Raw genomic sequence first — 13,158 nt, forward strand, 5'->3', positions numbered from 1 at the left:
CCATAAATATGAAACATCCATTACTCAGATTCACATGAATCCCATATATGTGTGTAGATATCAATAGCCAATGATTTGTACACACATTGGCTATGGGCTCCTTTAGGAAGAGGGTGTGTACAAATTACAATCATATACTAAGAAGACTTTCAGAGGTCGTAGGTTTGGCAATTGCTATAAAAGATGATGACTATAATAATAATAATAATTATTATTATTATTATTTTGAGTATGAATATAATAATTATTGATTGCTTAGACTTTAGAACTCCCACTTGTTCTCTATAGAAGTAGGGTGATTTGTCACCATCAGATTACAGCTTCGCTTCCACTTTTTTCTTTCTTTTTCAATTTTTTCTTTGGTAACATTAACAAGTTTGAAGGTTTGCTGAGGTTAAGGATCCAATTATTTGCTAAGAAATTTCTAAGAAGTAATTATGCTCTCACTTTCCACAATATGTTTGCCCTTTAGGTATATGACTATGGCAAATAGTTTTTTTTTTAAGTAAATATTTTAGATTTTCATTCAAAACCAAGAAGAAACGTCTTGTTACCAAGTACAATATTTGAGTAAAGACAAGATACTCATTCATCTAAACTTGTGCTAAAGATTGGCAAGGAGCTGCTTTCCTTATTTTTATGGAGTGTTTTCCCACGCTTGGTTGATTAAGGAGGGGATTCATGATATAATTAATTTGATTTTGTAGCCTTCACTCCTTTATGCTAGCGTTCCTTATCCTTCGAGAACAAATGGCCATTAGGACTTAGGAGTTTAGGTGATAGTGATTAAAATACAACATGATATCTCTATATTGCTTGCGCGCCTATCCATCTAGGTTTGGATGTATTAAATCGATCCATAGAGCTTATCAAAAATGAGCCAGCTTGGACTAACCAAATGGGCCGAAGAGGCCACTTCCAAGGAATTTAAATTAAATTTAGTTCTTAGGTTTTTATGCGATTTTAATTTAGTTTTTAGGTTTTTAATTTCGACAATTATGTCTTTAGGCTTTTCTTTGGATTAAAATAGGTTTCTCTGTCAACCTATCCTCAAATTGATTAATGATATGCCACGTTAAACAATCAATTACCGCCATGTGGCTCTTGTTTGTCATATTATGTGCCAAGCTCAGTTCCTTAAAATTGCAAATATACCATAAGTTAAAAGTTTTCAAATTTTTTTAAATTTTTTATTTAGAATATAATTAAAATTTAATGTAATCGTACCACATGACACATATAGATGACACATGACATGTTGAAAAAAAGCTACATAACATTAATTAATCAATTGGTTTGACACATGACATACCACTAATTAATTATATGATTGGAGGACGGATGGATTTATTTAAAATCAAAGAAAAAATTGAGGACTTAATTATTGACATTAAAAACTTAAGTACTAAATTAAAATCTCATAAAACTAAGGGAAAATTAAAGTTTATCTCCATAAAGTTGACATCGTTTTTCAATTCGAACACCAAAGTTTCAATTTTTGCAATTCACCCCCCAAAGTTTCAAATTTTTACAATTTGACCAATTGTATCCAAAACTTCTCATATTGCCCCTAATTTTTATTTTTTTATTTTTTATAAAAAAATTTAAAAAATATTCGAGGTGGCCATAGCCACTCCTTTGGCCATCTGACCATTTTTGTAACTCCAAATTTATTTCTTTTTCATAAAAAATAAAATAAAAAAATAAAAATTAGGGGCAATATAAGAATTTTGTGATAATATTGGTTGAATTGAAAAAAATTAGAACTTTGTGGGAGTGGATTGCAAAAATTAAAACTTTGATGTTCGAATTGAAAAACACTATTAACTTTGAGAGGGTAAACTGTAATTTTTCATAAAACTAAAATTAAAAAAAATTAAAAAATTAAAAAAAAAAAAAAGACTAAATTTGATTTTTTGTTTTTCTTATATGAAATATTCCGATTGTGTAAGAGAAGGCACAATTGACGCATTACCTAAAATAAAAAATATATATATAAAAAAAAAAAATTAAAAAAAAAAAAAAAAAAAGGGATGGGACGTCAAGCAAGTATTGGATGAGCAAAGCCCCAGCAAAATCAAATGGGTGGGACCCAGCCAGAACATCAGCCATGATTATCAAAGTGTGTAAAAGTGTCAGACAGACAGGGATGGCCCACCAGGTTTTCCTTTGGGGCACGAAAGCTCGAAATTGGAAGCAATCGTGTGGCGACACGTAATCATTGTGTCACTTCCCTATAACCTTGTTTTTGGTTTCACGTTCATCACCACTCTTTTGGTAGTATTTGCTATTTGGATGATATGATAATATATGTACGGTAGTTTTTTTTTTTTTTTTTTTTTTTTAATTGATTCAAATTTAATTTAATTTTTTTTATACAATTGGCCACTCCAAAATAGATAAAAATACTTAAAATAAGGTCTTTAATATATATATATATATATATATATAAAATCATCAATAACATTAATCAACTCATTCAATACAATGTCACCGATACAGTTTGGATAACCATCTAACCATAACTGATCCAAAGTTAAAGATATCGCAAACTTTGCTAAACAATGCGCAGCTTTGTTAGCATTAGGTTTTAAATGACAAATTTGTTAAACTAATGATTTAGTGATTAAATATATCTTTTTTTATAAGTTTAAGATTTTTGGATAACTGGTAATTTAACATGGTATCAGAGCCAAAAGTCCTGGGATCGAACGTTGACTCCGTCAAATCATTGAGCCCACACGTGAAGGGGAGTGTTAAACTAATGATTAAGTGATTATATATCTCTTCATATAAGCTTCAGCTTTTGGAATAATTGGTAATTTAACATGGTATCAAAGCCAAAGGGTTATGCGATTGAACCTTGACTCAGTCAATTCATCCCATTTAAATTAAACATTACATGTGTTGGGCTTCACCTATTAAAAATGGAGTTTACGCACACACGTGAGGGAAATGATTAAACTAATGATTAAGTGATTAAATATATATCTTCCTATAAACTTAAGTTTTTGGGATAACTGATAATTTAACATTGTATCGGAGCCAAAGGTCTTGGGTTCGAACTTTGATATCGTCAAATCACCTCCCATTTAAATTAAATATTCCACGTGTTGGGCTCCATCTATTAAAAATGAGTTTGAACACACACGTAAAGGAGAGTGTTAAAGTAATAATTAAATAATTAAATTTACCTCTTCTTATTAGCTTAAGCTTTTGGAACAATTAGTAATTTAACAGAACTGTCCAAGAACTAAAGCAATTCAAGAAAGTTTTGCTTCATTGATCACTTCTTTGTTAACTTGAGGCTGTCGATAACATTTATTAATTCTGAATTGGTCTGTAGATTGAAAAGCATCAAGTTGATCTTTAGCAATAGTAATTCTTGAAGGAGAAAGAAAATCTCCCCCAAAAACAACATCATTACGCCTCAACCATATCTGGCGTGCCATAACCAAAAAAAAAATTGAATCTCCTCTTTATCCAATCTATGCATAAGCCTTTCAAGAAGTTGAGGTCTTTAATTTTTTGAGTAGCTATCCTCACCATTATATTAATATTTCAGTTTTTTATTGATATTTTTTATACAATTGACCACGCATCAAAGACTTGGGTCAAAGATGCCACCGAAAGAGATAAGAGGTAAGTAAGGATGCTTGCCGATTGTGTTGGCGAGAGATACTTCCGACACTTAAGTTAGCGGGATTGTTTGGAGGAAGCTAAAAGCAAAGTGAAATTAACAATACAAGAATGGCTACAAATGGGTTGTACCTAAAGGAGTTGTTTCCGTTCTATTTATAATGAAGTTTTCCCACTTTTTCCTACATTTTCAAGTGGGACAATGTCTCCTTCGAAAGACTGTTGAAAGTTTATGATCGCAAGACCATCGAAATTTCTTGGCAACCACCGTAGGAACGCTAGTAGACAATGTTGGTGTGGCCACCATATGACTGCCTGAAGTTCCTAGCACCCACTGCAAGGTTGCCGGAAGTTAATTGCGGCAATCGTGGGGCCTTAAGAAGTTAATGGTGGATACTGTAGGGCTACCAAACGTTCTTAGCGGCCATCGTCGAGTCACTAGAAGCTCATTGCGGCAACTGCGGAGCCACAAGACATTCATGGTAATTATTTTTTAGAAAGTATTTTATGTTTTATTTTCTCGTAATTATTCTGTATTTTGAAAAGAGATTTGTTGTTTGTTTTTAAAAATGTGTTACTAGTTGGGCTACATTTAAAAATCCTTTTAAATTGTTGATATGTTTTTTAAAAATAAATTGAGCATTGAGATCCAAACCTTAGACTCCATGTTCATGTCTCAAAATTCGGAGTTTGTATTCCACGAATGAAGATATCATTGTACACCTCCCAAATTAGTTGATGACTTCTATTGTTGTTTCTATAATAGCAATTCCTACCAACAATGTCATCCAACATGTCTCACCAATACTCATGTAGCCCACCACAATTACTACCATCATTTTCAGAATCCTATTACAATCTCAATTGCCTGCGTCTCATCATCATTTGTTGAACATTGTCGCCACCCACCCCATTATCATTACTATTCGTTACCATCTTCACATCATTATCATCACCTTTGCCATCACCTCTACGAGTACCATTGCCATTTCTTTCATATTTGCTATTGTAGCCGCCACGTTGCAACGCTATGACCGGAGACGAGCCAATGGGGACTGGAAAGGGCCGTCCGAGGCCATTTCTTCCTAAAAATACACAAGGAAAAGTGTTTTAATTCTGCCCCTAACTACGACCGCAACATTACCCACCTCACCACCATTGCTATCATAAAATATTTTCACCATTTTCTCCACGCCATACCATATATTGCTGTTACCATCATCATCACTTTTAATTTATAGTATCACCATATTACTACTAACGTTATAGTTTATAGCATTGCTATCATTACTACGTACGAGTATGATAATATCTTATCAATACCACTCTCATGATTGTCGTCATCATTATAAAAATAAAAAATTGCATTAGTTTTAAATATTGTATTCATACTAAGAATGATTTTTTTTTTTTTTTCAATGATTAAAGCCATCAATTTCAATTATTTCACTTCGAAAATTTACAAACTTCTTAAATTTTTTAATCCTATCTAACACAATACCAGTAGAAGTAATTTTTGTGAAAAAAGAAAAGGGGTAAATTGTTATAGGGGTGTACAAAGGGGATAGTTATGACCACCTCGCAACCGCTAATTTCATAACCGCTTTGGTAAGCGGTTATAAGCTAGATTGTTATAGGAGTACTGTGCAACTGCTAACCGCATAACCGCTTTGGTAGGTGGTTATAAAAAACCGTTAACCGCTTAGAGTGGGGCGGAACGATTTTAGGGGTAGGAAAAAACAGTTAATAACCACTAACTGCCTAAATATATATTTTATATTTTATATTTAAAATATAACATTAAAACTACATCTTTTTGACGGTTTTAAATACGAGTTAGGGATAAAGTTTCATTATATTCATTGTTTTAGGAACACTTTGACCCAAAACTATTTAAAATAAGCCCCAAAAAATAGGCATAAAAATGCCTAAAATACCTCAGAGTCCAAAAGCTCATATAAAAAAAAATGGTTACAAAACCGTCAATTATTGGTTTGAATAACCGCTAACTGTCTAAGCAGAGCGGATGCGGTTATTAAAATTCAATAACTGCAACCGTTTGAATTATATTTGAAATTCCTTTTGCGACATGAAAATCCATGAATACCTTTAAATATTACACAAAAGGATTCAACGACCCCCAATAAAGCCAAAGGAACCCAAATCAAACCCTAAATTTAGCACCCTAATTACTTTTGATTCACTCTAATTAGCATCTTTAACAACCTTAAAGGAAAAGGAACTTTAAGACTGTGACTTGTACTATGGTCCCCAGGCTAGAAGGTAAAGAGAAACTATTCTCAATAAGATCCCACTCCCGTTTAAGGTGGGTTTTATATTGCAATTTCATATACAAAACATAGGATTTTAAATTAAATTGCAAAAAAATTGATTGTGTAATATTGCCATTTAAAAATGTAGAAAATCTGTATTTTCAAATTGCAGGTAAAAACATACTTATTTAAAAATGCACAATTTTAAAGGCTAATTGCGATTTTAAAGGTCAAATTGCAATTTTGTCAAATGCTTAATTGCATTTTTAAAAACCACGTTTTCAAATTGCACATTTAAAATTGATATTTTTAAATTGTACATTTTGAAATTGCGAACCCAAAGAGACACTTAGACCTCTCTATCTTGGACTGAGAGGCAAGAAATGGGTTGCACAAGGCAGATTTTGAAGCAAGCCAAAAGGCTGGTCTGCTTGAGGTATTCTCCAACAGCAACCAACTGGAGACCGTTGAGGGAGGGGAACCATCGTTGACGATTGGTCTGGAGTCACTGATGAGGAGAGACGATCTCCAGTTGAAAAGATGTCCACAAGAAGTAAAAAGCACACATATATAGGGAGATTGTAACTCATAAAATAAAACAACAAAACCAGAAATGCTAAAACAACAACAAAAGCAAGACATCGCATGATGCCCACTCGTGGGTGAAGAAGAGTGAGTGGTGCAACATGGAGGCCGGGGAAGGCGGGAAGAGATGGAGATGAAAAACCTAAGAAGAAGGAATTAGGATCCTTCCCAGTTCATATGAATACGAATGGGAGAATATTCAGTTAGTTATAGTGAAGAGATATTTTTGTTTCCTTGAAAAGTAAAAAGACAAAAATACTCATAAAGTATAACTAATTGGATATTTCCTAGTTGATTTGAACTGGAGAAGATCTTGTTCCTGCGACATCACTCCTTTCCTGGAGCACACGCAATAAGCGGAGAGGAGCCTCACGAGGAGGAGATTTTTTCTTAAGGAAAGATGAGAGATTCTCTCTCTAAAAAAATAGAGAGAGAAGTGGAAATTTTTCTTTGATAATTACACATACAAATGAAAGCAATGTGTCACTAAAACTTTGTTCTGGTTTCCACACAAGCTAGGGCGCTAGGGACCAATGTAGATATATACAAGTCACAAGTCACAAGACTAGTGCCGGGGCTTTAGTGCAAAAAGACCCAATGACATTTTTCTTCTTTTTGGCGTGCATCAATAAGGACTAAAGCGCAGTAGCCCCAGTCAAAAGAAAGCAGAGGGACCAACACATTAGGCACTAAATGCCACAGCGTGGTCCTCTTTAATAATTGAATCAATTGGACAAAAGAATCTCCACGCCTGCAAATCCTAAGACCTCCAGTACAATTTCAAGAAGCTAAGGGCCAAAAACCACAAGAAGCACAACTTCCAAAACGAGAAGCAAGAGAAGGGTAATAGAAGAAAGTACCAATCTGTCTCCCTGTCTGTCTGTCTAATTGATTTTTAACTTGTACAAATAGGATCTAGGAATTACAACATTATTTACAAGAGAAATGCTACATAATACTTTCACATAGGGCTGTTAAGTGAGCGAAGCGTTTCGCGAGCAAGCTCGGACTCGACTCGCATAAGCTCGGCTCGTGCTCGACTCGAATATTAAATTAAACACTTCATGAACACAAATTCTAGCTCGAATATTAAACGAAGCAAGCTCGACTCGATTCGGCTAGGCTCGTGAGCAAGCTCGTATAAGCTCGTGTGTGTATATATATATATATATATATATATATATATATATATATATATATAAACTGAGTAATACATAATTAATTATAAATCTCATAATTATTAAAATCTTAAAATTGCATTTATATTTAAGCGTTAGAGAATGAAAAATTCTAAACCCTTCGTGATCAAAGAGAGAGAGAGAGAAATCATTAAAAAGACTTCGATTCAATTAAAGCAGACCCAAACGAAAGAAAGAAAAATCAAGCATAAACTATTGAGGGAGATTGCAAAAGGCATAAACTATTGAAAAATAATACAGACCCAAACACTATCACTATCTGTTTGATGAGCGAGAGTGAGAGAGTGGGAAATGAGAGTTCAGGTGGAAGATGTGCTGTGACTGGTGAGGGGAATTGAGAGAGACGTTGAAAAAATAGTTTTTTGTAGGGAGCATTGTCCCAATGCAACTTGTTAACTTGTCCCACATTGTTAAGAAAACATTAATCTCCAAGTTTGTTTATCTATAAAAAGATGCATATCTTCTCTCTTTAAAACCAAATGTCTTGCTGTATTGACTCAGGCTCCATACTCGACTAGCCAGGTTAAGCAAATACTCATATGCAAACTAACTTCTTAAGCCGTTTAAGAGTACTTGAAGTTAAATTTTTTTTAAAAAAACAAAAACATTAAATATAAGAGCCAGCTCGTGAGCTGGCTCGGCTCGACTTATTATTAGATCGAGCTCGATTTTTTTGACTCGCCCTTGAACTCGACTCGAGCTCTAACTCGAGTAAAATTTAAATGAGCCAAGCCTGAACAAGGGAAGCTTGCTCAAGCTCGGCTCGTTTACACCCCTACTCTCACACTTTCAAGTGCACACTCTTTAACGTGACAATAAAAATTACCATTAAATTTTAGATGGATCGCTATTAGATTTTGGATCTGATAACAATTTTCACTGCCATATCAAGGAGTATGCACTTGGGAGCGTGAGAGTGTATGTAGCATTTCTCTGTTTACAACAGACAGGGTCCAGTTTTGTCTCCCCTGTTTCATTATTTGCCACAGCAAACAGCAAAAACTGTTTTTCATTAGATGTGAGAGAGGTTCTCAATTTTTTACAACAAATCTTGTATATGTTTTTCATTAGATGTTCGCCATGACCTTAAATCAGTATGTTTGTAATTTGGATGCTTTTGATCCCCTTACTATATATATAGTTATGTATTCATAAATAGAGGATTTGAAGTGATTCCCCCATTAGGGAATGTAATACATGGGATTTGGAAGCTTGAAAGAGCGGACGGATGGTGATGAACCCAATAAATCGCTCCACTGGTCCCCGGAATTCCCCAGAATCCGATATCCCTCTTCTACCATCTCGTTCCTCTTCTCCGACTTGTATATTGTGGCTAATTTTGCATGGTCATCAGAGGCCCTGCACAATTTGACAAACATGGGATTCAGTAAATAAAATTATGAAAAAGCACCATTCGACTACCAAGAAAAAAAAAAGGAAAAAGAAAGGGAAAAGTTTCATACGTCCTTAATCATATGCTTCACAAAAAGTAAATGGAAACCAACATAATAAGAAAAAATTTCTTTAGTTTTTCCTGTTTTGCAATTTATTACTCAAACATGAACGTTATAGGACACTCATCATTAATTTGGGACCCTAACTGACAGAGACACTAATCAAGATCTCACATGAAAAACCTAACATAATGATTGTAATGTTCATCAAGAGATGACTCACAACTCTATCAGAGAAAGGACCAGATTTATTGAAAGAACGCAATAACATTTTTGTCGACGGGGGCTGGGTTTTTTTCTGTTTTTTTTTTTTTTTTTTTTTTTTTTTTTAAATATCTCACAAGATGAACAATTTTGATCTGTGATAGACTATAACCCATTATATCTCCAAAAGGGAAAGGAAAAAAAGAGAAAGAAAGGAAGCTTTGGGGTGTGGTTGAGATAAGCTCAGGTTCAAATCTTATCAACTACCAAACAAAAAAAAAAAAAAAACCTCAGAATTTAACAAGAATTACATGTTAGGATTTCAGATTCTAACATATGAGGGTGTGATTTAAGCCATGGTTTGAGGTTGGTCCCTCAGGTTATGTGTGCAGCATACATGAGCAGCGCAAGAGGAATATTTCCCTCAAGGTAATAAGGTCTTATGGAAAATAACAAAATACGAAGTAGATCAAACCATATGCAGAAAGAATTGGTGTAAAACCATAGTTAACAAATGCCATAATATAATAATATTAGTCAAAAAGGCTCTAGATGATGCTGATAACATCAATAATTTTAAACTTACCGTAATTTACGGTACAAAATGTTTAGCATCGTAAAAATCATGTCCATTTTATTGGTATGAAGGAGAGGAATTCAAATACTTAAAAGTTAAAAATGTTTTGAAATTGATTCCAGTTTTGAGTGCATTCAGAACCTAAAGTTGCACTAGGAATTTGAATCTAGTTTTAAAAACTACGATAAAATTCATTTACGATACATAGATTTGCAGGAAGAGTACTACACAGAAAAAAGGTTCTTGCGCTGGGCTAGCAAACACAGCCTCATGCACTGCCAATAACATCTTCTGAAAAAAGCAAATGCTCCAAGAATGTCCAAGAAACAAAGGAGAGTTCTGTACAAGTGATTAGAGGATGAAGCTAGTTTGAACTCAATAGATTAATGAAGAAGAGGAAATCTGGTGTCCAGGCTACAGACAACTTCTGGGGTTAAATAGCTTAGAATTTAAGAGCCTGCTAGATTTAAGGCACGTCTTCGCCAATCAGTCTTTTAGAAATATCCAGGTTGAAAATTGGAAGAGAGCAATATAGATATTCTATAGACAACTGAAAGCAAAAAGAGCCACTACAATAGAAGTAAGATGGACATAAGAGGGAGCTAACTACTCTGTGCCAATCCTATCAAAAGAGAAAGAAAATATGACATTGTACTGGCAACTCAAAATGAAGAGTAGTATAATCAGCCCTGATTTCATGGTGTTATGTCTAACTCCATAATGTAAGGGCATTAAACATAGCACAAAATACAGATCTCCAACATTCACTCTTGATCAATTGCTAGCTAGTATTACAATTTAACTTCTTTCTTTCTTTCTTTTTTTATGGGGTAAGAATATTCCAATTTAAAGACACCATTGATTTCTTGTGTTGAGTCAGAAAAGCAACAAAAGCCCATCTGTTAATGTTAATATAAAAGATTAATTTATTATCAGTTAATGGAAAGGCAAAATTGTCACTACCTTATGTTTATCCTTTAAGCACATAGAATTCTTTTAACCTAAAAAACATGTGCAGTAAGAGAATTCAAAAATATAGTGCATTCGTTATAAGATAGGATTTGCATTAAAAATTCCTAATCATTGGAACTAAACACTACCATCACGGGAAAACAGAATAACTAGGAATAATAGAACTTGAATCCTGTCAGCTTATGACTGACAAGTGCTGCTTCAAGATACCCACACACAGGCACAAGAACAAACACGCATGCATTTGTGCTTAGATCCATGATAAAATATGATGGCCAAAAGAATATGGTAAAGTCTCACAATTCACAAACATTGAATGGCATAAGCAGAAAATATAACATAGACAGCAATAGCTGTTACACTCTTATCAATCATATTTCTTGGGTCTGCATAAGGGTTCTCATACTCACCTCAATATGAGCTTGTCCCAATTCTGAAATCCCGCATTATTCAAATTCTCAACAGTAACCCCTCTCTGCCTCTCACTGCGCCCTGTCAGCAAGAAAACCTTGAATCCCAAACCCAATATCTCTTCATAGAGTTTCAAACTGGGCTGTATAGCGGGTGCTCTTGCCTTCTCAACCCACTTGTCGAACTCCACAGGATAAAAAATCTCCAAGCTGCAAATTCAATTATATCTTACGAAAATCCAGCAACAACAATCACAATCAAATTCAATTAACACCCATCAGTCAAATGTACCCAAATATTTTCAAACACAACCCCCCCACACATAGGCTCTAGTTTTTACATGTTCTGGCGTTAGTTAACATGCCCCAAACAATAACATAACGAAGTTCCGATATTCTCATATTCTATTTACGTTTTTCTTTCTCAATACGGTCTATCCAATCAAACAACATCCAAAAGACAGGTAACACAGGGTAAGAAAAAAAAAATAGTTCCCTCATATTCTACATTCTTTTCTTTCCTACATTTTCAAAGCAAACAAACAGCATATTAGGATATGCAATTGATTCGAATAACCAAAAAGAAAAAAAGATTGAAGAATCAGAATGATACCCATAACCATGTTCAGCATAATACGGAAGATTCGAAAGCAAGGTCTCGTCTACATCGAAAACCCAAGCATCCTTCCCATCCCCACTCAATTCCACACTCTTGGCGAAAACTCCGGCCTCCTTCGACACCCTCTCGACATCGATACTATACGCCCGGCCCATCATGTAATCCTTCACATAGTCCACACATTCCTGCGGGATTGTTTTCCAGGGGCTGAGATTGTTGGTCTCAGCCGCGAATCTCCAACTGGTACACTGTAATCTGAGCTCCTCAGCGAATTCCTTGAACTGGATCTCGACGTTCTCGGGGTATTCGAGGATCAAAGGCCTCGGAAGAACGTGGGAGTTGAAAGTCTCGTGAGAAAACGCGAGGGAAAGTAGAGAAAAAAGAAGGAAAATTCTCAAGAAAACCATGCTGGGGAAGAAGGAAACTGCGTGCGTACAATTTACACGAAATAAAACTCTGGGTATTGGAGAAATCGATGAATACGACTTGTTAAAATGGACAAGAAAAAAAAAGTGGGAATTCAAAGTTTATAGACAAGAAAATACTACGTATTTGGCAGGCGGAGAGAAGAGAGGAAAGGAAAGGAAACCTGTTCAAGCAGCAATCTCTTCTCTCCGAAGAGGAGGGAACGAGAGGGTGACTTGAGCGCGAAGGAAAGAGGAAGGTGCGAGAGTTTGGTTAGGTATGCAGAAGACGGGACGAGTCAGTTGGTTTGTGGCGAATATTAAAAAAAAAAAAAAAAAAAAAAAAAAACAAGAGCCGTGTTATCCACCGATGGAAAAACGTGACAATAAATAACTGCACGAAAGATTCAAAAAAGAAAAATTAAAAACAATATCGAAAGAAGAAAGAAGAAGAATTCAAAGCACATTCATTAGTTGGCACGGTTAATGTAAACAATAAATGCATCGTTGGAATTGTTAGCAATCTGAATGTAAAAACCCCGGTGGATCTTATCTGTTTGAACAAGTGAAATTCATATATATATATATATATATATATATTTGTTGGAAATAATTTCATTCTATTAGCCACGAGATATATCATGGGCCTCAATACTAATACCAGCCCACCAAAAGAAAATTGGGCCGCAACTCTCAATACTTTTAGGGTAAGTTGAGATAGAAGACTTAATCATAGTCTATAAATAGGCCCGTATACTAGGTATGAACCCTAGACTCAATTATTAGATATGGGGCAGACTTTTCTCAAATGAACTAACTTAG

General features: G+C 34.7%; 1 protein-coding gene across 1 annotated transcript; it reads right to left on the reverse strand.

The window, feature by feature from the left end:
• Nucleotides 1-8,811: 8,811 nt before the first annotated feature.
• On the reverse strand, nt 8,812-12,632 carry LOC132189413 (HAD superfamily, subfamily IIIB acid phosphatase). Its single transcript, XM_059604155.2, has 3 exons — nt 11,927-12,632; nt 11,314-11,523; nt 8,812-9,055 (listed from the first exon to the last, which is right to left on the reverse strand). Exons 1-3 carry the CDS (start codon nt 12,337-12,339, stop codon nt 8,878-8,880), a joined length of 801 nt encoding a protein of 266 aa, XP_059460138.2. The 5' UTR covers nt 12,340-12,632; the 3' UTR covers nt 8,812-8,877.
• Between the last annotated feature and the right edge of the window lie 526 nt (nt 12,633-13,158).

Source organism: Corylus avellana, chromosome 9 (assembly GCF_965113065.1).
Source record: "Corylus avellana chromosome 9, dhCorAvel1.hap1.2, whole genome shotgun sequence".
NCBI classification, from domain to species: domain Eukaryota; kingdom Viridiplantae; phylum Streptophyta; class Magnoliopsida; order Fagales; family Betulaceae; genus Corylus; species Corylus avellana.